General features: G+C 38.1%; 1 protein-coding gene across 5 annotated transcripts in view; it reads right to left on the minus strand.

Moving 5' to 3' along the window:
• Positions 1–26,374, minus strand: part of THADA (THADA armadillo repeat containing) — a 165,657-nt gene that overhangs the window by 120,261 nt on the left and 19,022 nt on the right. For all 5 annotated transcript variants that reach the window (XM_087773897.1, XM_087773899.1, XM_087773898.1 and 2 more), the window contains exons 21-26: positions 25,539–25,696; positions 19,710–19,819; positions 11,858–11,990; positions 8,830–8,943; positions 7,572–7,694; positions 6,780–6,871 (exon numbers count right to left, since the gene is read on the minus strand). In XM_087773897.1, the coding sequence (XP_087630023.1) occupies positions 6,780–6,871; positions 7,572–7,694; positions 8,830–8,943; positions 11,858–11,990; positions 19,710–19,819; positions 25,539–25,696 (730 nt within the window). The remainder of the gene's footprint in view (positions 1–6,779; positions 6,872–7,571; positions 7,695–8,829; positions 8,944–11,857; positions 11,991–19,709; positions 19,820–25,538; positions 25,697–26,374) is intronic.

Genomic DNA, 26,374 nt, shown 5'->3' on the forward strand with positions numbered 1-26,374 from the left:
TGACCACATTAGTGCCACCAAAGTTTCTTTCAGCTTATCCTAAAATAGTACTGGCCACTCCTCTGTGGGCAACACAGACCCATCTCAGAAGTCCTATCAGGGCCCAGTATGATGCACTGCAAATATCTAAATGAAGTTGCTGTTAAGACTGACAAAACATCATTGATGTAAGACAGATTTTTCAGCTGTTAAGTTAGAAATATTGGAAGTGTTAGCCTGCCAGACGTGGAACATTCAACAGGAATCATGTACTTATGATGTATTTGACGTACTTTAAGCTACAACTCTAGAGTGGCTTAGTGAAAAGGAAGATAATATCAGATTCATTTAATTTAGGGGTAATATTATGAAAAGAGGTTTGCATTAGAACATTCAGTTTGCAGTGTTCTCCTCTAACCCTTCACAGTGTAAAGTGTAATTATTTATCGTCTTAAAAATCTTAGTATTCATACAAAACCTTAATGTTAAAGAAAAAGTACATGTCAATTTAGGAGGAAAAAAAAAATCAACTTAGTGTTTTTAAAAGTTAGTTTAGTTTTACGCAGTGACCTTGAAGTGTGCAAGCAACCACTTACTGAGAAGTGCTGAATGCTCAACTTGCAATAAAAACAAAGCAAGCAGAGGGCAGTCGTGCGTGTTGACTGCCTCACAGCCAGTACTGCATCTTCAAAACCTGTTCATATCTACATAGTTTTCATCTTATTATAATTAGAAAGATAAGTTTCTCCTTTCCAAGTGCTTGAAGTTATTGACAGTTATCAACATTTACTGACAGCTATCAATGAAAATAAAGACTTAAAGAAGTACTATGTAGATAACAATTAAAGTTGTTCTTTTCTTTTCAAATATATCTAAACCAACATTGAGAATGTGGCAGCATTCACACTCAATTTCCTAACAGCATGACTATTTACTCCACAGAAAATGTTTGTTAAGTTGACAGCTAAGTATTTCTCTGCATATGCATTTTCCCTTCACTAAAATCTAAATACATAGGAACTTCCCTCCTCCCAAAATGCAAATGTATACATATATACACCAGTTACTTCATGTAAAAATCAGCAGGTTGCACTGTACCATTTCAGCCTTGCTTAAAAAGCTGCTTTTTAATCAGAGTTGAAGCTGTTCCTTCCTGGAAACTCCTCCACCACGGTGAGAAGCTAAGAGAATTCTCCCCACCCCTCATCCTTTCTTTTAACCCCAGCCTCTACCTGAGGCCATTGGTTATTCTTTCTGAGGACTTTACAACATTTATATTCCAACTCAAAAAATTCCATTTTCAGATAAGCCAGGACAGTCTTTTTTTATTACTCTAAAGACTAAAGCTTGTCTAAAGTCAAATGGAAAACTGCCTCAAAGCCAATTTCTGATCATGCTTATCCTTTTAAAAAACAAACAAAAAAAAAGCTAAAAGCCAGAAATACCAGGTATTTGATGAGAAGAGTCTTGTCTAGTAACAAGCCATAGCAGCTTTAATTAGCATTGGACTACAGACCAAAAAGGTCTCTGATATATATGTGTGTGTGTGTACAGCACTGGACTACAGATCACTGGTCTGTATTCCAGTATTACATATATGCATATATATAGCGCACATATAGACAATACATAGGCATATATATATATGTGCATGTGTGTAAGAATTTAGGTGAAAGTATCACTATTACTACTGTAACTCATTTGGGCAGAAGAGAATTCCTCTATGATGAGAAACTTAATTACATTTCAAAATTAATTTCAGTTAACTTTATATGTAAGTTATTTTGACTTTTATGTCAGATCTGCATTAACTATCACAATATATATTCCATTTTATTTTTAGAATCTCTTAATCTCAAGACATCCTTATTTTTTTATGTGATGAATCCTGGAGCCTACAATCAACTAGAGCAAACATTTACTTTAGATGATTTGCAATTTGTAGGAACACTAACATGAAAAAAATACACGTGAAAAAAACCAGAATTATTAAGCATACACTACACCCCAGCTTCTTGAAAAGTGCATGGAATCAGCAAATCTACATTTTAAATTGACTGCACAAGAGAACTGGAAATGGCTTTTTAATCAAAATATGAGAGGCAAAACTCATCAGCCTACAGAACTCACTGCTGTTCAAAGTCCTACTTCAACCAATCTGCATTAAACCAAGTGTAGTACTCAGGTCTTCAACATGCCCCTCAGAGCGGTGCTTCCAGAGCAGCCCGTGGGAGGACGTGCCCGGGGGCCGGGGCCGGGGCAGCCCCTCTCCAGAGCCACGGCTCAGCCGAGGGCAGCACCCTGTGCAGCCCCAGCACCGGCAGCAGAGCAGCAAGCGCTGAATGGCAGTGGGGCTGGGAGCAGGTCGCAACTGATTGCATGGCCGCTAGGCAAATTAGGGTACAAACCTAGCATCCTCCAGGGAGGAAGCGACTGGCTAAACTAACATAAATACCTGTGCTGTGAAGGGCTTGGAGAAGGGTTGCTTATTTTCTCTGAAGCACACTGTGATGTATCTATGCAGACCACACTTTCTGTAACCAAATATAAATAAGCTAATTGCAAAGATCCCTTTCCAACTCTTCCTCACTACTTTGTATTTATGTGGCTAGAATTTCATTCCAAGTCTTGTAGATTTGAAATTATAACATTGAAGAAAATTATATTCCCAAATCAAGTATACAAAAGCTACACTAAACCCCCCTACAGTAAGCGTTAACAGGACCATTTTTAAAATATCAGTTATCTGGAATTCAAAGTATCATTTAGCCAAATGCACACACATACAAACACACTCTCTTATAGCAGCATTAGAAGTTTTGATACAGTCTTTCTCAGAAAGAGAAAACCCAGAGAAAATTTCTTTGTTTCTAACTTTCTTTTCACTAGAAAGAGGAAGCTCAGCCTGTAGAGTTGCATGGACCACGGTAAACAGCCTTCACACAACTTATCTCTCCTCTATTTGCAAGAGCTGCACATGGTTGTTATTTTTCCAAGTATTAATTTTCCAATTCATTATTGCCTTGCCCATGCTAAAATTAAAAAGATGCATCAATATTTAATGAAAACAGGATATGATTGCATCCTCTGTAGAGCATGATGTAGAGTAGTCCCTTCATGTTTCCAGTGAACCCTTAAGAGTGAAGCTTGGCATCAGCCCAGAGTTCTGCTCAAGAAACCCCTCTCCTTCCCTGCCCCAGTTCTCCAGCCCCCAGTTGTACCAATACAGCTGTTGATGCAAACACGTCGCAGGTGACCCGCAGCAGAGTCCCACTGACGACTGAACCAGCAAAACCAAGCAGCAGGAGCCATGATGCGTAGTTGGTCATTTCTTCAACCCGTGTCTCCTCAAACTGCAGACCAAGTTTTCAGAGAATGGACCTCCTCCAGCATAATCTAGTGTTGCCCTGTCCTCAGATTGAGCCAGACAGTTCTGGCTGACTTTCCTAATGCCCCTTCAACGATCACAAAGCCCAGCTCAACATGCTTTCTTGCCTCTGCTCTCCAGTAGGGATAGTCACTGCAGATGTAACTTCAAACGTCTGTCAGCAGAGTTAGGCATCCCCTCACTCTCTTTGTCACAGAGTGAGGGGGCCCTTTCACACAGTTGTTCTACTGCAAACACCCAAAACGGCACAGGAATGTTTGGAGGGGAAAAAAAACACAAAAACAAAAAAAACCCCTGAAATCAAAACAAAACCCCAATCCCATCATTCTTTTACATATGCCTGGAAAAAAAAACCAAATTAAATCAGGTTACTGATCAGACATAGGTTATAGTTCATTCAGTCATTCAATCCAATGCCTCACAACTGATCAAGACCTTCAAATAATGGATCACCACTGTGTTGTCACTACGTAAACATCCCAGCTGCAAGGCAATTGTAATGTACAAAATTAACATAAATAGGGAATGGAACATAACATCACCAGACTAAAAGCAGCAAAAAACATCATAGGCCTATAATTTTTGTATAAAGGATGCTGTATGTGAATTTGTAGCGGAGATAAGAGAAAAAAAGGACAGGTAACGCAAAGTATGTTAAAGAAACACAGCAGTGAAGTTAAGTTGCCGGTACTGTTTCAAAAAAGTTTTCTTCTGGAAGCCTACACAAACTCTCCACCACCCTAACTGCATCAGTTTCATAGGAACTCTTCTTGAGAAAACAACTGGAAAGTCCATCCTTTTTCAGACAGATGCCCAGAATAGCCCAGCAATAAGGTAACTCCCCACTGGCACAGAAGAGACAGATTTAAACCCCTAACCTAAAATCAGGCAAACTGCAAGCCTGTGCAAGGTCCTAACGGTGGCATCAGAGAGTCGGTCTCTCTCTCTGTCCACACACAGACTGCCCCTTAATGCAAACAGAACATCCTGCAGGCAACAGAACAAGCAGATCAAACCCAGATGACTTTCACACAAGCTCCTATAGATGCAAGCTGCTAAAATGCTAGTGCTTTTGAAGTAAGCTGCTAGATTTAAAAGCGGGGGGGGGGGGGGGGGGGGGGGGGGGTTACTTTGTTTTAATATATGAATTCTGTTCCAGCAAAACACTAAACAAACCAACGCGAAGAGAAGAGCCCAAGCGCAGCTGCACCCCAGGGATGCGGCTGCAGGGAACTGTGCAGCAACGGTGACACCTCGTGGTGCCAAACCACCGAAACACAGACCTCTTCCCAAACACAACCTGCCTTACACCCACCGGCGGGGTACAGAGGAATTACAAACAAAATAGCCAAACAACCTCTATATCGTTCTCCTTCTAAACCAGTAGCTCCCGTAGAGATAGGAGTCAGAAACTTGAAACTTCATGCATGAAATCAAATCTCTGCCTCTTTTCATACCTCCTGTCTCTCACTGACCTGTCTTTAGCAGTGTTTTCCCATTCCCTGCTCCGTGGTATTGATGACTACACATGGGAAACAGTAGAACTGACTACGTACAATGTTTAATGCAAAACTGCTAAATGAATAGAGGAAGAAAAAGAAGCCAGCCCAGCTCTAGCATCTTCTGGTCAAAACGACTACAAAGAAATTACTGTAAACAAAAAGCTTCAGAGAAGCAAGCTGACAATGCCAGTTACATAAAAATTAACATTGTTTTTAATGAATTCAAGTCAACTATATAAAAGTTTACTTTCCTTCATTATGGTATCTCCCATCCCCAACAGATGCTCAAAAGCATTACTTTCTGCCACGTCACAAACAGAAATCTCGGATTACATATCTCATCACACTGCATGTATTTGAGAAGTCAGTTTGCCTTCCCACTGCAGAAGTTAGTGTGAAGTTTTTCCCTAGGATACAAGCTTAAAAAAAACTGAGGCATGTATCTTTTTCAATAAGTGCTCAATATCAAAACTAAAAACAAAAAAACAAACAAAACTTTAAAAGCTGTTACAAAAACAAAAAGAGAAGGCAAGAAATAAATGAGAAACTTTTTATTGCTGTGCTTGGGTTTCAGGGGTTATGGGAGTGAATTCCAGGTTTGGGCGAGGAGTGATTTGGGTTTATGACAAAGCAGGGATAATTTCATGCAGTAGGGGAAATAACTCTTCCCCCAAAAATGATTTGAAATGTCATTTTCTAAGGGAATTCTCCCTCCATCTCCCACCTCTATTTCTTCCTCCTATTCACACATGCATAGTAACTAATTTTTCAAGTGACAGCTGAAATTAGTTATTTCAAACAGCTAAAATGGCACCTATCTATCATGTAAAAGATGAAAGACTAGTATCATCCCAGGACATTTAGTTTCTCGTGATGTGCATGAAAATTACATTAGCTACATATATCAACACTAAGGAACCACTGTATAACAAGTTAAAAAAAAAAAAAAAAAGAGTGGAATTTCTGAAGGTAAATAGTAACAATTGCCTTCTTTCAGAAATTGCATACCTTGCCCGTGATTTGAAAATCCATTAGGAATTTCTCAAGTGGTTACCATAATATCCATAGTGTGACCACTCTATGGCCCCGCAGACTCACCCAGGAGTATTTTTAATGAGTTTATTCTGTGTCCAGGGTTATTTTCACATCCCAACTAGAGTAGGAACCTCAGCTACATAGCACAGGGCACGGGCATGCTTCATTTGCTCCAGAAGCTAAAGGAAGGGGCTGAAGGCCAAAGAAAACACAGGGGTGCTTGTGCACTAACTGGAGGGCGCAGAGAAACAGGAATGCTCAGGACTGGGGAGTTTAAAGAGTCAGAAGAGAATTGGCTTTACAGAAGAAAATGAAATAGTAGAGGATCTGGAGCAGGACTGCGGAGTTCAAGGGCAGAACCCACTGGAAGAGCAGCAGCTTCCCAAGCTGCAGTTTTTGGAGCTTGGAGGAAAGAGACAGGAAAGAGGGACAGGGTGTTCTAGAGTAAGAAGATGAAAGGGAAAAATCTCAAAATACTTGGGGTGAGATTACCTCCAGGCCTGCTCTAGAGGTAAGGGAACACACGTGACCATTGCTCCTCTTCTCCTTCACCCCCCTCTCTTTGCTGTCAAAAGCAATAGGGCTAGTTTGTGACCACAAGAGAGACTGGGCATTTGGAAGAGCCGCTGGTACCAAAGCCTCTCAGAAACATTACCCTTCTGTGAAACTGCACATGAGTACAAATTAACTCTCAGTGCTTAACAGCAGATATTTTTGGCCCTACCACTTATTTCTTGGCAGCACAGTTTAAGCAAAGCTAGATGTTTTTGTAACATCATGATTCAAATATATCCATAAAGCAAGCAACATTTTCAAATTGTTGTTGGCTAAGGTCATGTTTTGCAAACTTACAATTGGTACCAAGTGAAGCTTACCTATTTTTTTTTGAATTTTCATCCTTCCCTCTTTTAACCCCAAAAATTCTTGTAATCAGAGCGCTAAACAGAAGTGTAGATGAATTTCTTACCTAAAGGAAAAAGAAAAGAACATGAACTATGTTTTAAAAATCCCTTTGAAATATACTATTTTTCTTTTTTAAATACAGACACTAATGTACAGTCGAAAAGAAGAACAGCTGAGCGAAGGACAGAGCATGCTTACTGTTCAGAGGTCAGCACATGGAAACAATTGACTCAGTGCATCGTTTCTCTTAAACAAGATGGTACTAATAGATAGTTCAGATTTTTTTGGAGATGTCCATCTTTAATACAAGGCATACATCAAGATTTCTAGTGGTTCAAAGCATTCACCCTTATGCATCGCAGATCATGAAATGTTCTACCTTAATATACCATAGGGACTACTATCTTTCATTGAAAAGCAAAGTAACAGTGAGAATGAATGTAAATGCACTTCTTACTAGCTAGGTGCACTGACTCAAAATTTAACAGTCAGATATATTTTTATCTACAAGGTAATCTTTGTCCCTACTTTTTGTCAATATCAGCGCTTCACATTACAGAAAAATGAAACAAAACCAAAAAATGTGACCAAAACTATGACTTTTTTGTAGGTCTACATTATTCTTTATTGTACCTTAAAATATTACACCACGTAGCTTTCCAGAAATTATGGTACTGCCATTTATAAACATGACCAAAGCTTCACTGAACAGCACCACTCTATAACCTGTTAAATTAGAGATGCAAAATTAAGAATTAACTTACTGCCCAGACAGGTGACATAAAACCTAGAATTGCTGCTTGTATTCCATCTGCAACATAAGGCATGATGTTTTCACCTAAACGTGTATCCCTAAACAGTGCTCGGAGGATATTTAAAGCATGAACCTGGGGGGGGTAGAAGAAATATAAGAAATATATACATTAATTGGAAAATATCTTAAATTTAATGTATGTTAATTACAGCAGTTAACATGCAAAACAAAAATAATCCATATGCACATTTACACCACTTTATTTCCATATTAAATACAAGAATACTGCTATTAAAAATATATTAAAATGGTGGAGCAGTAGACACTGTTAAAAACAATTACAGTTTAAAAATATATTCCTCTAACAAGTACAGTCCAGGCATTGCATGCGAAGGCTAGCATTCTTTTTTCCTTAGCTTATCATGGCTGTAAAAATAACTTTGGAGGTTCAGAATCATCTTTTCCAGCATTCTTGACGTGCTGTAGACGCTGTGAGAAAAAAAAAAAAAAACTACAGCTCACAGGAGGACAATATTAAGCTAAAACTGACAGCCAGGCTTGTTTCACCATATGGAGCTTTTTCTGGTATTTCTCTACTCTCTGTAGGGAAAGGTGGTAATCTGTGTAGCTTCACGGACTTTGACAAGGCTACATAAATTTATACCAGCAAAAGATCTGGCAGAGCCATTAGACCATACTTCTACATATTGTCAACAAATTATGGCTTGCACTTACAAACAGAAAGATGAAGTAGTTGATAACATTTTGAAGATAAAGATCTTGACTTTAAAATAAAATTTTTATGCATTCCAAATGTATATATTTAAGTTTTGGAAGTTACTAAGTATGCATAAAATCACTTTTCATGTAGTATTTTACTGCATACAATATGATTTATGCAACTAACTTATTCACTCTACATGTAAACAAATGCTTGCTTGTTAATGTCTTGTAAAAAGGAAATTACTCATCTATTTGTTTAGAAATATACTACAGGCAGTAAACTGATCATATACATTCAAAATGAATATGACTATATTTGCTATACTAGAAAAAAACTATGAAATTATGCCCAATCCATTTTTTGGTGTCTCCTGTGCTTGCAAATTCCAGTGACTTCATAACCTCTGCACATGCAAACATGTTTTAAAATCTAGCTATAGATAACAAAATATTCTTATTAAAAACACACACAAATTTCCTTAACTGTTTGAAGTAACGCAAACACTTTTTTGACATTTGCTTTCTGATGAGAGGCTGTATTTTACCTGTGGAACTACACTTGATGATTCATTCAAAGGTGCAGCCAAAGATATCAATTCTTTCATTGTCATTTTCAGCAAATCTGTTTTGCTCTTCTTTGGTTCTGAAGCTAACAAAGCCTACAGAAAGTTTAAAAAAAAAAGAAAGAAAAAATCAGCTGTTTCTAGCCATTTTTCTTTACTAGCCATTCTGCTCCACGTTCCTATATTTACCATATTACAGCCTAGCTTCTGACCATACACAAGGGCTAAAGAAAAATTTGCAAAAGTAAGTTTCAGTTTAACTCTTACTTTTGTTCAAAGTCTCTTACCATTCAATGTTTCAGTAAGAAAACTTTGTTCATGCACCATCCATCTGCCTAAGAAAATTTGCTTGTATATAAACAGATAATAATTTATCACACACCAAAAAATCTTAGTATTTATTACGCCAAAAATATCAGCCGTATTATACATACTTATATTTCCTAGCACGGACTTTTTTTTAGTTTAATAACATACATATTTAAGATGACATGGGCTGGCCAAAGAATAAATCCCAGTTTGCAAGACAGGATAAAACAAGCAGCACATTTCTAAAAGGAGAGAAGAGATGCATCCCTCTCCAAATAGTAGTTCAACGGGTAGAACATCCAGCTGAGATGAAAATACTCTAATTTAGTCCTCTAAAATTCAGGACTGAAGTTAAAACAGTCTTTCCCTCTCTGTTTACTAGCTCTTGTTGAATTTGTCCAACTTAGTACAAATGGATAATTATAAATGACTTATTTCTAATAAAAAATGATTATCCATTTGTGTTTTGTGGCCCAGAGTCTGTTCAGCATCAGTTCAAACAAGATATTTAATAATACTTTACATCACATAAGAACAACCAAATGGATCCACTGCAAGCCAAATGAAGTACAGAGGTTAGGCAGAAACCCAGAAGTAGTCAGTGTCAGTTTATCAGTACCTTTAATGATGGGAGAAACAGAGAGGAAGGAAAAAAAAAAAAGCATTCATGAAGTATAAAACAGAGGAGAAGGAACTGAAGACTAAAATTTCATACCCTAAAAACGTTAAAGTTGTAACTAGTATTTTCCCACCATTTCCTCACCCACTAATTGGAGCTGCACCTTTGTACTATTAGGTAATAATACTCCTATTTTAAATAGGTCATTTAAAATGCTCATAACCTTAAAAATTACATATTATCATTAAAACAGATGTGTTTTAGTAAAACAAGAATAAATGTCACAGGAAACAGATGGCAAAGAGACCACACTGAGTCTCAATTTTATGCATTAATAAAATAACCTTATTACAGTACTGTTAGGATATGCATTACAACTTGTATTTTTATTATCTAAATGCAACGTGCTATTTAAGGCTTAATTAATTTTACTGAGTGCTACGGGCACATTCAGAACTACTGCCAAAGAACACTATTGCCTCTCTTTACAATAAAATTACAATTTGAAAATAGATTATTTCAGACTAATCCCAACGTTCATTTCAAACCTTCTCATTAATTGACTAGACTAATTTCGTACTCTTACAGAGCTGTCAAAATAGAAGCATCTGTCCAGTTTATCCAAACAGCTATGGCACAGTGCAAGCTCTGCCATATGGACTCAGTAATGTAGGCCAACTGCAGACTACACACGTTTTCTGCAATGGGATACCATTGGGTCCATCTAGTCCTTACATCAGACAGTGTAACTTTTTACACGAAAAATTGATTCAAACATATTTGTTTTTTCACATTCTCAGGATTAACACTAGCTAATGCCTACTGGATTCAAACTCTGTGGTGTGAATGAGGAAACCAGAAGACATGAAATCACCAACTTCACTTTGCAGGCAACTTACAGATATAAAAAAGGGAAAGATCTTCAACTGCTGAAATTGAAAAGGAAAAATGTCTCTAAAACCAATGCCCTGCTTCTGATCTCTGCTGCCTAGCACACACGCATCTAGCAAAGCCAGGAACAGGCTGTGACTGACATAAGAGAGGTCAGACAGAAGCAGGCTGCCTCAATTTTCTCAGGGCAAACTCAGAGTGGAAAACAAGCAAGATGAATTATTCTGGCAGGGAGAGCTTGCTCCCAGCAGTCCCTCAGATTCTTGGAATGTGCTTGAGACTATACTTCAGCAAGCGGAGAAAGTTACAAATCATGTAGTTAATCTTGGATTCCTGTCTTAGAAAACTGGTTGAAAATTAAAATGATGGAGGTTAATTTCGGGAAAGCAATCATGGCCACTTTAAGGAGCAAAGGAATGGAAACAGGTTAAGTGTAATCCGCAGGACCAACTCTGCAGTGACTGACCCCACAAGGATGCAGACGAGCTGCTGCATACTACCAAGAGGCACTCAGTAGGAGGTGGTACTTCGAGCAGAGACAAAACACTGCCAGCCAGCAGATCAGCTGTCAGTTCTGAACTTGGCAGAAGCTGGAGGCTGGGATGTGTGGAGCTGATGGTAACACAGGGAGCAGGAAGACTGCGGGAGCATGGCCCCACACTCACGAATAGAAGTCTTTAGTAATCTACTCATTCATTGCGCTCGAGACTGTCAGTCAACACCAGCTAGTGTGACTCTATTACTTGATCTTGCTTTATTACTGTTGAGTGGACTTCCCAAGCTCTTTGTAGCATTTTCTGCAGTTTGTATTTTCCCACCCTCCCACTTCACATGGAAGAAGCACAGAGTCACATGGTTAACAGAGCCTTACTTAATCGGTGAACTAATTTATGAATTTGCCTGATTACAGTGGCCACACAGAGCCTAGGCTCAGTCTTTTGAAATGCTATTCAAATCCACCTCAAGCCAAAAATCTCAAGAGTCAATAGAACTGCAGCGCTAAACAGCACCAAACATGGTTTAATTACACGCGGCTTCTTGGTTGCACAAAGGCCATCAAAGTCCATATTAAAAAAAGTAATTGTTTGACCAAAAGGGGTTGAAGTAAGAAAAATAAATAAATACATAAGTGCATTCACCAGAAAGGACATTAAAAAAAAATATGTCAGAGGTAATAACACTAGTTGGTACCTGTATGTAGAATGGAATTCCCGCACTACGTCTGGTTGCACACAGTGTAGACGACGGATCACAAGATTTGATTTCTTCTAACACACAGCTTAGCCACTGCTCTGGCATCCTGCGCAGACTCTCACTGTTACATCTACATGAAACAAATACATAAGAAACATGACACAAATATGTAAGAAACTAGGACAGAGTCAAAGAAAGCATTTAGTGACCTTAAGAAATAATTCTTACTGTATGTGAACATCTCACATGCACATACGCAGATTTTTTTTTTATTTTAAGAAATAAGACAGAAATTAAAAAGGAATTATATATTTTTCCAATGTTGGTACAAGTCTACTTCAATTGCTGGTGCTGATCAGTTCAATGAAATGCACCATATTCAGTGTGCAAGACCAGCTCATTAATCTTATGTAAATGTTCCAAAAGGATCATCGATTGTTACAAAAATTTCTATTAACGGCACGTTGTTATTAAAACCTGTCACACTGGTTTGGCACATGATTCAGAGTAGAAGAAAGAATTAATCACTGTGGGCAATACAACTGCAATTATCTCAACTATGCAGGACTTGCCTTACCTAAAAATATAAACTATAATTAAATTCATGATTAAGTAGCGAGACCTTACAGTAAGACTACAGTCAAGTTTTCTACCGAGGTGACTGAAATAAAGAATTTAAAAGAAAAGCTAAAAGGCAGCAGGTACTGATGTGAAAGCCAAAATCTAATGGAAGGTCTACATTTACTCTCTCCTTCTTTACCCTGCTCTTATTAAAGCAAGAATTTAGGTAGACTAAAAACCTGATACTGAACAACAAATGAGGCTTTAATCTGTAGTGAAACCCTCCTTTCCTTCTTTTACAAAATAAACAGAAAGTTAGTAATGCAGAAAACAGAGGCCACAGGAAGTACCAGACAGGTCAGCAGAAGACACAGCAGGCTTCTTACTCTTCAGTAATTCCCTTAGGATTTCCACCAGAGATTTCCTCCACCGGTGCCAGGCCTTCTCCCCATTTTTAAGGGCAGCACCTCTTCAAAACAGAGGCTAGCATGCGAACCATCAATCCAGAACGCACGAGAAACATGGCTTCCCAAGGGGTATATCACTTCATACCACAGCGTAAAAGAAAGGCACTTGCTGCCCCAAGCCTGTGGCAGAAGCAATCCAATTAAGCTAGAAACTAGCACTGAGTTCTCTGACTTTTCTCTTTCTGTTGCTGATAATTAGCTTCCTCTGCTTACTTTCAGGATGTGTTCCTTTGCTCGCTTTTGGGTACTCAAGGAGGATGCAATTCGAGGGTTGAGACCACGCAAAACTTCTCACGGATCTCCTCCGTGGGTTCCTGCAGCTAGACTCTATTTTGCAGTTCTCTTCATCCACATCAACACATACTGCAAAAGCTACTACTTCTGACCATGTCTGTGGCTGGTCTCACCTCCCTAGCTAGGCAGAATTTAAGTGTCTTAGTTTAGTCATGCAAAGAACAGTGCACATCTCTCTTCAGCATGTTGTCTTAGTATTAAAACAAACAACCCACAAGACATGCATCTGCTGTAGTGAAGAACACCACAAGTAAAGCATTAAGGAAATATTTAAAAGTTGCTACGTAGCATACTGAATATTTTATTCTTAAGTAAACTGAGGGGGTTTTCCCCTTTCAGTAGTAGTAGAAAGAGGAGAAATATACTGAAATCCAATAAACTTCAGACTCCCTTAAAACTGTATTGCTTTGATCTTGCCACAAGTAATTCTACCTTGTTCAGTCACCCACCAAGGCACTTTTTTTTTTTTTTTTTTTAAAAGAAGGTGAAAGAGTTATTGCTTCAAAGTTAGAAACATTAGAGACTATTGACTTTGCAATGGAGATGACTACTCCCTTAAATTTGGCAGCTCCATCTCCTTATGGTCTGGCAAGAAGAATATTGTCATAAGAAGCAGGTGGCCCTAAATTTTAAGAATAATGAAGCTTTACAATGTAAAAATGGTGGTCTCAAGCTCAAATGTCATTTTCCAGAATGAAATAGTAATTATTTTTACCAGATCAAACAAATAGTGCTGGTAATTAAAATATAACACAGTAACTTGATACACAAATTACCTAAGATGCAGTACAGTAAGTGTTTTTCCACAAATTTCTGTCTGTCCATCTGCCGGTTACAACAATTTCAGACATGCCCAAAACCCTTTCTGTGGTCAGTATCAACGAGTACAAAAAGCCTGGCAATCCAAAGTTAAAGCTAAACCCTTCTCCCTAACTCGTACGGCTCTATTTTCTCCTATCCAAAATTAATGGTGTGTTAAGAACAAAGGGTCGATCTTGGATTTGGCCTTCCTTCATGTCAGTGGTTTGTGGCATAAACTTCACATGACCAGAAGCATTTTCTACATGGGTATATCCAGAATTCAGTGTTTCCAATCGCTGTAATCGCTCCCTATCTGGGGAAAAAGGGGTTTTCTTTCACCATTTTTCCTCTCTCAATAGACATGCAGTGTTATTCTTTTTCACATAAGTAATGTGATTCCTATTCTTTCTAAAGCTAGTCTCCATACTGCCCCGGCACTTCTCAGACAAATAAGGAGACAAGAGTCTAGCCTTAGAAACACATTACTATTCAAGGTATAAGTCACCCTAGAAAATGTCTACTTTTAAGAACAGCTCCTCTGAAACTAAGAAGTCCTTCCACTTGCATCCTCCTTTTCATAGCATCTCATCTAAATAAAGCAAAATTTTCCATGCATTGAGAAAGATGCTGTTTTGAGGTTTCTCCAGCAGTAAAGCAGAGCAGAGAGAACCCTGGGTGGCCTCAAAATTTCAGAGAAACAGTATCGTTACCTCTCTCTCTCTCTTTCCCCAAGCAGGAAAAGAAATGGGGGGAGGGGGAGAGAATATAAACAGGGTTAAAAATTAACACGTCTTCAAACTGAGCAATGCCTTAACATCGTATCTTGTACCTCCCAACCCTACAAACATCACAACACCTAAGAACAGTTTTTTCCCCAGTTTATTTCTCTCCATTTCAGACTTTCTTTCACATCTGTGATTACACTTCTGCTGAAAAGTTAGTGGCAATTCTAGTACATTTCACTAGAAAGTCCATCAGTAATTTTTAAATTTTACAAGAAGTCTTCCTAGCAGACCGCAGGGGCCTGGGAAGGCAAAGAGTTACAGTCACTCCACAGCAACAAAATGCGTCAGAAGCAGCGTTTATTGCGAAGTACTAAGAGGGTTTAGTCCCAGTTCCCCAACAGAAACATTACATAAGATCAGACACTGACTAGGTACAGAAGAATAATTTCCACTGATACTGGACTAAATATTTGTAAAATCAAACCAGGGTTTTTCTTTATCACTACACTTTTCCAGAAAACTGTATGATATGGTCCTAACTTGTTCCATATACATAAAATTGCGTTCACTGAGTTTAATTTAAGCTCCAATTTGAACATTTAAAAATGTTCAATATACATTATTCCTAAATAAATACATTGCACTGTATGACATAACTCTTCCCAAACCTTCCCCTTGCATTCTGCAACTTTAGTGAAGCAAAGCACTACAGCCACAGCTACGCGACACCATGATTTTGACATTTCCAGAAATCTTTACGTTCCACTTAATCTCTCAGAAAAGCTTCACTAAATAAAATAAAAGCAAAACAGGCAAAACAGCATTTGGAAAAGAGAAACTGTTTGGGTATTTATAAGGATTACAGGAGATTCAAGTTTAAAACAGATGCCCAGAGGCTTCCAGGTACTTTCCCTATCAGACCAAATGAGCATTTGTAATTTCTCAGGGCCTATGACAGAAAAATATTTTAAAAAAAACCATTGCTTATTTCATTGATATGAATGTTGCTTGTTTTGTAACAGTATGGTTTTCTGAAGGTGCAGCTGCAAACAATATTAAGCAAGCACGACAAAAGGGAGCATTACGCCCCCAGAAAGAATATGAACAGGGAAAAGGAAGAATGGTAACCTGCATACTTAGAGCAGACTCAGCGATTTACCTCCAAATGTCATGACAGAGATCAAATTTCATCAGGTTCATAAGAAATCTCTGTGGAGGAAAGATTTTTCTTGCACCACTAACTCAGACAGATCTGAATACCATTGCTCTGCCTAGAAAGTGGTCTACTCTTGGTTCTTATAAAGACTGGTATTTAAGGGTTGTATAGCTAAAAGCGAGCTCAGATGATAAATATTCCAGCATATAGTCCTAAGAAAATGTTTGGCTATAAAAGCGAAGGACCATGTTCAACTCGAGTCTTTCATAAAATCATGGGAAAGGGATTTGGCACAGTCTTAGTGACAGATTTTTCACTGGGTCTTAAGAGAAAGAATGAATTAAAGTGTCAAGGATGCTTCTGTAGGTCTCGAGTTCAATTCTGTTCAACAAGGTATTATGTTTAAGCTGTACATCACTATACGCTGCACCAGACAAAAGCTTTTTCCTCCAGCATTTGTGGATGTAGCAGTAAATTAATACGGATTCTGGTACACATGCTTCAAGATGGTCCATGAGCCTGGCAGCTACGCAGAGAGGTAGGCCAGTTTGGATTTACTCTCAGAGCGAGCCCCTCAGCTGCAGCAGGTAAATGGAAAGACTCCAGGACACTCAACAGACCTGCAGGGCAACTGCATTCTCCAAAAGACTTAACTCACCTGTTCTGCAGCAGAGTCCCAAGATACTCCTCGTATCCCAGGAGCACCAAACCAGAGAGTCATTGGCTATTCTGCTATCAGCCTCCTTTCTCCTTCATTTTAAATACAAATATTATCCTCGAGACCTGTATTTCCTGGAAAATATCTTCTTTCATTGAAACCAACATATTTCCACAGAGCTGCTCTCTGGTTCTTGTAAACTGCTTTTCCCAAAGGAATACTTGCTCTACTTGAAATACCTTAACTGTAAAAATACTAAGCAGTATGCATCATCAAAAAACTGTTTTGGAGAACTGTTAATTCAGAAGAGGAAAACTACTTAAATACAAGCGCCTTTTTTTTCTGATGATACATACATACTGCTTAATGTTTTAATAACTTCCAGGGAAGCGGAGTTCTCTTGAGCTTGGCTCTTCATTTTACAACATAATAAAAAGCTGCTCTTAAATGGCTTGTGCTCCATTAAATACAATGGCAGAAAAAGGGAGAGGGAACAAACATACCAGGAACTTCTCTGAAGTCTGGGTAGATTTCCTCTACTCTATTTTCCTCAGCTTTTAAAACAAATTTAAAAACTGAAAATCAAAGAAAAACAGCTAGTTTGCCGTGTAGACAGCACATTTTATATGTTTTCCAGTATTTCCCGCTTTTTAGTTTGCCTTTCCTACAAAGTTTGTTCTAGATAGTCCTGCATATTTACTGAGATCAGACTAGTGGGACTGTACTTGTTTGGATCACTGCCTTTCTCCCCTCAAAAAGGCTGGTGGTAGTAAAAGGTTCGTTTGTTTGTTTGTTTGTTTAACACAGCATTACTCTGATGGCCAGGCTCTCTTCAATCTGATGGGAGGAATAAATCCTTTGAAACTGAAGTAGGTCATACAACTTAACCACGGAATTTTTTTTAACATCAACCCATGTTTATATTCGCATCCAACGTACCTAGGGATAGCATCCTTCAATACTCAGCAATTGTTTCTATGCATTCTGTACTGTTAACAGCTTACTTCATTTGGAATACTATATTCATTTCATGAACATTCAAAGAAATGCTGTCTGACATGAAAATACTAGCTATTAGCACAACACGTCTTAATTTGTCACTGTATGTCTCAAAAGACGACCAGTGCCTTAATTTGTTAAGATTTTGTTAACTGAACTTATTTCTGCCTTTGGAAAAAAGCAAGTTTCATATACGAAACTAAGTTTAGATAACGATACAGAAAGTCTTGAGTTATGATGTCAGAGGTCTGCACGAGAAGCACTGAAAAGAACAAAGGATTTTGCTGTTGTAGTGGGGGTTGCTTTGTTTTGTTTGGGTTTTTTGTTTGGTTTTTTTTGGTTGGGGTTTTTTTTGGGTTTGGTTTTGTTGGTTTTTTTACACTATTGCAAGTGCAGCATCTGATTCAGGAGACTGAATGAAGTAGGGCAGAGCGTGCTGAACTATCTATAAACAGCAGCCAGAAGTATGCAGTAGACAGCACAACAATGTTTTGTACTTGACTTGGAAAATCAAAAGTATAAAATGTCTGCTCCGTAGCCCATTCAAATTAGATTCACTAATTGATGTAACAATATAACCACTTATCTAGAAAGCTGCCCAGATAAGCGGGAACACCTCAACTGTTGTCCATGATAATATGTTTCCAGCCACTTATCTTGGCAAGCTTTTTCTCACTCACTGTAGGAGCTGCTCTCTCAACACTAACACTGAAAAGATCTAGCCCAGCAGGGAAGTTAATAAGAAGCCAGCACAAAGAGTGCCACCGAGCAATCATCTGATACATTACCTTAAAACTTCCTGAACCAAGTTTTCATGGTACAGAAAAAGAACACAACATTTACACAAGTGTATATAATGTACATAGATCGGCAAAAAGATAAGGAAGAACAGTATCGCACACGGGTTTCTCTTCTTCCTGTTTAAGTAACGGATCAACTGTAAAGTAAGGTTTGTTGAGAGCTCTCAACAAACTACTCAGACCAATTTGAAACGCTTCAGGTTGCTAGCACATAAAAGGAAATAACGTACCTTCTACAGATACATGACTGACAGAACCATGGCTTACAGTTTAACATCTCGCTGGCATACAGAATGAAAACCATAATGTGTCAAATACCAATTTCTGTAGCAGTGCCGGTACCTACACGCAGCTACCCCACTGACATCCCGTACCAGAGACCAACCCCTCAGTTCTGTTTGGAAAACTGTCTGAGGTGACACAGCAAACCTGGTCAGGCAGCTGGTCTGTACTAAAAACACCAAAACTGTTTCCATCACCAGATTTATTTTTACTTTAAAAAAAACAACCAAACAAAACTATCCCCTCTTCCACCAGCCAAAATAAACAAGAAACAGATCAGTGCCTCAAACTGGCCCACTTGGGGTAAAAGGGGAACACTGGTTACTTAACCTGGCATTGGTATGAAAATACATATACTTGGAATTGAAAATTTGACTGGTCTTTCCAAAAACTACATTAAAAAAAACACCAAAACCCACAAAGTCAGTAGAGATTTTGATTTGTCTTATTAAAAACTGGATATGATATAATCACTATATATCACAAAGAAACATTGCTAACACTTGAAATAGGTAACTAAGCACGTAATGGAAATTCCAACGCTCTTGCCCAGACCTCAGGACAATCCTGCTCATTTAGTTCTTCTAGGAAAGTATAAAGTTACAAGGGGAAAGAAAAAAAAATTAAAAAGATTGCATATCACATCTTGTGATGCACTGCCAGGTAGTCTTCCAAATGTCAGAATACACAACTCAATGACAAGTAATAAAAGTTTCCAGGAAAACATCCTGGCTGAAACAAAAAGCCTGGCATTCATTTTCATAAAGGACTGGGGAAGGGGGGGTGGGAGGAAGAATTCTACACTCCTACTTTTCCCAAGAGCTTTTGTGAGCTGTTCAGCAAGCTAACACGCCAGAAATGGAGAAAAATGCAGCAAGCATTAAATGTCTGTATCATCTTTCAATGTCTAAGCACCATCTCTAACCATAAGTATCGCAGTCCAAGTCACAGACGTCATGTAACTAAATGTCATAATCATGCCTACACCAAACTCGCATAAAATCAACATGAAATCAAGGATCTGCTTGCACAGACAGTTTCAGGATCGATGCCACAGTTTGGTAAAACTATTATATTAAAAACACAGTAAGTTGCCCATCTCCTACCTGGAAAGCATTTCTGTAAGTTGCACAAAGCCAGCGTATGCCAATTCAAATGCACCCCTGTGCCTCGACTGCAGCAGATGATGTTTAAAGTAGTCCCCAATATTTTTAACCTAAAAAGGAAAAAAAAAAAAGGTATTTGAAATTATATACAGACAATTCATTTATATATAAAAGATACTGCTGCAATTAAAAGCAGCAATCCTTCCCCTGGTTGGAAAGGCCACTAGCAAAACCAAAAAGCAACTGTAAGTTCTATCATTAAAAAACCACTTACTTTAAGGAAAACAATTATACTCATTTTTTCAGGTTAAAGGGATAGTGCTATGTCCTTAAAAAAGGCCAAAAAAAAAAAAAAGGACATAAAATTAGCTATTTGTCCAAGAGGAACACACTCAGATTTTAAGAAAAGAAAGGGACAGCCCTGATTTTCAGAGGAAACAAACTTAGAATCCTTCTTGCTTGCCTCCATTCTTACCTAAAGTCCCAAAGAAAACATCTACTAAATCACAACAGCAGAAACAAACATCTACAAAAATATCTGAGAAAGATAAGCAATTCAAACTTCAAAAATTGTGCCAACAGGAAACAAATCTACCTTAGCTATTTTTAAGGTTTTAAGATGCTGCATGATTGCCTTTGACTACCAGAAACAATTTTAAAGTAAAAAAGATGATGTATGTACAAAGTAACGAGAGCTACATTTAAAAGTCTGAAAAAGCTAAATGCTGTAACTAAATTTTCACTGATAAGTTACTTTCTAGAGCTCTACCAGTATACCAAGTTTTTAAAGCTGTTTGGAAGCTTACAATTCCACACAATCTCATTCTGCCAAAAGATACGCTTTTTAATTTTTTCTCTGATTCTCATCAACTTAAAAGGTCTAAATCAAACTTTCAACATAATTTGTTCAAAACACATAGCACATAATTAATTCTATTATGCAAAATTTTCTTCAGGAATATTTCCTAAGAGTTCTTCAGCAAAAGGTTCTTCAAAGCTTTTATATAAAACCAAGCATAAAATCATGTCAAGTTTCTTATAAAATTCTGCTTATTCTGTTACATATAAAATAGCATACTTCAATAGTCTGACAAGTAATTAAGATGTCAGAGAAGTTAATGTCATATCCAGCTATACGGTTTTCCACCCTACTGTTAAGTAATTCATATCACCCAAGCAATGAGATTGCAATAATAAAAAAAAATTGGAGACTAAGTCTACTTATTATTTTCTGCAGCTAAAACCCACCTCAGGTGAAACAAACAATAATTGGAGATATTTGAGCTAAAACAGTTATTCCTCTGAGTGGATTTTAAGCTAGATTCTGTACCTACAGGGTTTTAGCTTTCTAGCCCAAAAGCTGGAGTAAGCACCCTTTTTTCAGAAGGAACTGATCCACAGACAGACCAACTTTCCAGGTGTGTAAACAAAATCTAACCAAGAAAATCATACACATGCAAATCAAATTACTGTCCTGTTCCACCACCACCCTCACATTTTTAGAATAATTCATACGATTTTTTTTTTTTCCTTTTGGGTCATGTAACTTTCAACTTTACTATTTATGTTTCTGAGCTTTTTGCAACAGTCACATTGACTAGAAGCTTACTTCAAGTTGAACTCCGATACATTCATTTCCACTCATAGGCTAGAGTTTGAAGAAAAAGCACTGCCCTAACTCAGTTCTCGCAAATGACATAGGACTGATCCTGAGGCAAGTGCATAAGCATCTGTTCTTATCTAACAGCATCATGCCATCCATGAGTGTCCAGCTTCCCTGTGCCATAAACCCGGTACTTCATATGTCAGGATGTAGAACAAGTTAAGGAATTGACATTCTCTACAACATCACAAAGATCCCCAGCCACTGTGAGAAAAGGTGACCCTACCAACTTTGCATGCACAGGAACTAACACCGCCATTCAAGTTAAAATATTCAAATATGGAGTGCAAATATCTTAAATATATTTGATCATTTTGGTCAAAAAACTAGATACGACGGGCTAGTCTTCCTAATGCAACAATCAACAATTTACAGGGCTGTGCTTGCTGTTGAGACCAAGAATCTCAGTATTGCAGGTATAATTTCTGTACAAGAGATTCCGAAAGTGCTCTGAGAAGCAGTTTGTACATTTGTGCCTCCGTATCTTATTTTCTTTACAATAAGATTTTACTTAAGTAGGGTCCTACATTCTAGAGGGTATTTTTTCAAACCATTAGGAGAGGATGGCTTTAATCCTATAAAGGACTGCAAAAGCATCTCAGTTAGAAACAACTAGTAGCCAGTGAACTACTGCCAACCATACTGAACTCCAGAGGAGACAGACTGATTGATTACATTAAGAACTGAGGAGACATTGTTTTTTTGGTGGGTTTGGGCTTTTTGTTTGTTTGTTTTAAATTCTTCCTTGAAGAGAACAAACTCCAAAGCAGAAATGGGAACGACACTTTTGCACTGGTGGCACAAATAAATAACAAGTAATAGAATAGAATGAGAATATTTCAGTTGGAAGGGACCTACAACAATCATCTAGTCCAACCACCTGACCAATTCAGGCTGACCAAAAGTTAAAGCACGTTAAGGGCATTGTCCAAATGCCTTGTAAACACTGACAGGCTTGGGGCATCAACCGCCTCTCTAGGAAGCCTGTTCCAGTGTTTGACCCCCTCTCTTGGTGAAGAAATGCTTCCTAAGGTCCAGTCTAAACCTCCCCTGGTGCAGCTTTGAACCATTCCCACACGTCCTCTCACTGGATACCAGGTAGAAGAGATCAGCACCTCCCTTTCCACGTCCTCTCCTCAGGAAGCTGTAGAGAGCAATGAGGTCGCCCCTCAGCCCCCTTTTCTCCAAACTAGACAAGCCCAAAGTCCTCGTCTGCCCCTCACAGGACATGCCTTCCAGGCCTTCCACCAACTTTGTTGCCCTCCTCTAGATGCATTCAAGGATCTTACTGAGGGCTGTCAGTACACGGAAGTCTTCTGTGTACTTCAATGTTCCACCACAAGGGCTCAGATCAGCTCTCTTTGACTACTAGGTTAACACAAGCAGAACCCCTGGCGTTGGGACAGTACTAAGTCTTTACTTCTGCTGCCTGTTTCTTTTCACTTTGGTACACAGTTCTGGCAAGCTAATCTCCCAAAATCATCTGAAAACTTCACAGGCGAGATAAACAGGAGTTTGAGGAAGAGCTCAAAGTTCCTCCAGGCTTGGAGTACTGTCTCATGATTTGAAGGTCATATGACAAAATCAACATGCAGCCTTCATTAGGTATCATTCTCTTGATTACATGGTGGTTACTAGGCCATGATCCTGTTTGTATTGACTGTCCTAACAGGCAAAGCTTTGAGCCTGCCATCTCTGGACCTTAAGGGTCAGATGGAGAGTGAAAGGTAGAATACGTATTTGAATAGAGAGATTTCTCCAGATACACTAGGAACTTCCTATGTCTATTTTTAAAGGCAAAGCAGCCATCACAAAATGGCTTCGGCTTTGCAGACTACCAATTCAAACGCAGTATTTTGAGACTCCTCTATACACTTATCTCCACACCAAGGAGCTGAAGATGTTGCAGTCAGTGCGCACAGTGGCATTCAAATGCCATGCAAACCCAGTTTCTTACTCAAAAGACAAGGAAAGCGCGAATCTGATATTGTCCCCATTTCTAGTAACAAACAAAAAAAAAGTATCGAACAAGAGGTGCCTCTCGGCCATCTTCTCCTACACAGGTACACACCGCAATCAACAGCATTAACAGCTACAAAGAGGACTCAAGAATTAGTGCCACGAGTAGCTGGCTAACACCACTGCCTACCAAGAAGCACAGTTCTGTTGTGCCATTTCTTAATGTGGGCCAGCATGGAAAGACGTTGCCTTTTCATTTGCATGCTCAATTAAAAAAGAGGGCAAAACCAATCAAACGACTATGTGCAAATTCAACACTATGATATTTTGTGTGAATAAGTAGCGACAGTAACACTGATCCCATAAGGTACAACGTAACAGAGTTACATGACCTAGACATGAAGCAAGGTACAAGACGAGGAAGGCTTTGCAATAGGATGGCACAGAATGGCCAAGTGGTGCTACCAGATTTTTCTCAACAATTACTTAACCCTGACGCAATATGATCAAGGTTTCTCTCGAGTTTCCCCCCTCTGTATTCTTAAATCTCTTAAAACTTACAGAATAAAAGAAAGAGAATGGTCAACTTTAAGGAAAAGCTCTACATGCATAAGATACCAAAATCCAATTCTCTTATTTCTCAACACTGAAAAGTGTTCAATAAATGTCTGATGCCACAGCAGTTCTGGTATTGATATTTCTAGTCATTTATGATGAAATCCCCTCTTTTTTTTTTTTTTTTTTTTTTTTTTTTTTACAATAGGGTAATGCCAGCTACAAAGAGTGCAGAGAAAATGCCCACATTTCTGCTATAGTATTTGTTACACATTCAGCCAAATTGTATTTCCTTGTGTATTTCCTTACAAGCCTGAGGAAAATCAGGATTTCAAACTGACTTCTCATCAATTAGCATTCTTCAAATTAGAACACAGACATTCTGTTTTACAGGAAGACATCAGAAGCATAAAGAATCTAATGAAGCATCTATAGGAAAAGAAGATATGTTGCTTAATAACACAGCATTTCTAAAAGGGCAACTAGTAATGTCTGCTTTCTAAATAAAGACAGAGATGCTACGGTTAGAGCCGATGCATTCTAAAATACCAATTGCTTTTTGACTTGGAGCAGATTAAGGAACATAATGGTGGAAACACGGATCTGTTCTTTCATCTACCCTCCAGACCTCTGCAACAATACAAGCACAGCTGTTAACCAGATGAAAACATGAAGGCTAGAGACAATGCAAGAATAAAGACACCAACACTATTTCCAATGCACCACAACATTAGATAACATAGGAAATTAGATCTGGAGTACTTTACGCAATTATTTCATGATAGAAAGTTCTAGCACCTAAGGAAAAACTAAATAAATACTTTCAGTTGGAAAGAAAAAGATGTTAAAAAGTAGTATGTCTCGTGTATTTCAATCTTCCATGTAGAAACTAGTTTTGTTGAAACCATATGGAAATGAAAAGGTCATCAATTAGAAACAGAAATTTAATAAACACAAAATATTTCCCAAATAAATGCCTGTGGTAATCTAATTTCTTGTAAACACTGCACTCAACATTCTACAAGAGACCCAGATGGCATATTAACATTTCTGATCTCTTAAATCAAAAAAACTGGAGGAAAAAGAGTCACATTACATACAATATTCATAATTCAGTCTTCTACGTAGGCCAAGACTACGACTAGGCAGCATGTTTGACTTTCAGAATTACTGATTATGAAGTTCAATTAATGAAGTGCTTTAAGCAAAATCCCAACATCAAGGGTTCAAAATGAAACAAAAAATACACTTTAAATATAAGTCAGTTTAGAAGATTTTTATCAACTCTATTAATGCCTAACATATACCAATACTTATATACATAGAGAGAGGCACATTGGTATCCCTGAACACAGCATATATCTTATAAATAACCCAATACAATTAGAATGAATATTCCTTGAGTTTGTTAGCTATGTATAATAATTTCTTCACTTATCTATTACTACTATAGTTATGCCTTCTGAATACCACTTTACCAAAAAGTGGACTGTTAACCAAGTATAATAAAACAAAAAAACCATGAGAAGAACATGGCAATAAAACAAAAAAATACTTATCCCGCAGAGAATGTACATTTAAGAAAAAGGTTTTCTTAAAACTGCCTTCCCTCCCTGCCAGAAAGCGAAGGTTTTATAATAAGATTTCCCTACCTGTTCTACAGTAATCAGTCCATCTGAAGGTTCAGATGCAGCCTGTGAAGGCAGAAGTTTACACAGTGTCCCTAAGAGCAGAGATACTTCCTTCATGCTTCTCCAGCAACATACAAGAACCATTTGGGCTGTGACATCACATGTTTGTCTTTCTTTACCTTAAAAATAAAAATCAACAAATGTAATAGTGTAACTCAAGGTTCTCAGACACGGACTTGTAATTTAAATTTCATTTAGCCTGATCTTGATTTATGCCAGATCACAAAACACAATTAACTATGAAAAAAAAAAAATCTAAAACTTGTGAACCCAAAAGATAATTCAGTTCTGCTGACCCTAACTGCTCCACTCCTGAACATTCACTGTACTTTATTCCGCTTGGAAAAGGCAGCAGTATACCACTTTACCAGGAAACTGATATTGTAAAAAGCAGAGGTCTTTTGGCCACAATCCGTATTCGCCTGCACACTGAACTATACAAACACCTACAACTTTGGAGCCCAGGCTGCAACAAACTCCACGTCAATCATCAGTCTGTCATTCACTGTATGTTACTCAGGTTTTAACCCAGGTGCCATAGGAAGAGGCCTGGCAAAGCCATAAAGTTTTTAATGCAACAGCCCCATCTGGTGGTCACCGTCCCACTTCAACATATTTACAGACTTCTGTCATGAAACAAAACACATGGCCCAACCAAAACTATTTTAAACACAGGAAAAAAAAAAAACACCAACATGCAAGGAAAGAAAGTTCAAATATTTAAGACTTAAAAAGCTTGCATAACTATTAAACCTAAAAATGTACAGATATTCTATAAATTTATGCTGGCATACACT

This window comes from Nipponia nippon, unplaced genomic scaffold (assembly GCF_047370975.1).
Source record: "Nipponia nippon isolate SJK-2023a ecotype South Korea unplaced genomic scaffold, ASM4737097v1 scaffold_4, whole genome shotgun sequence".
Classification (NCBI taxonomy): domain Eukaryota; kingdom Metazoa; phylum Chordata; class Aves; order Pelecaniformes; family Threskiornithidae; genus Nipponia; species Nipponia nippon.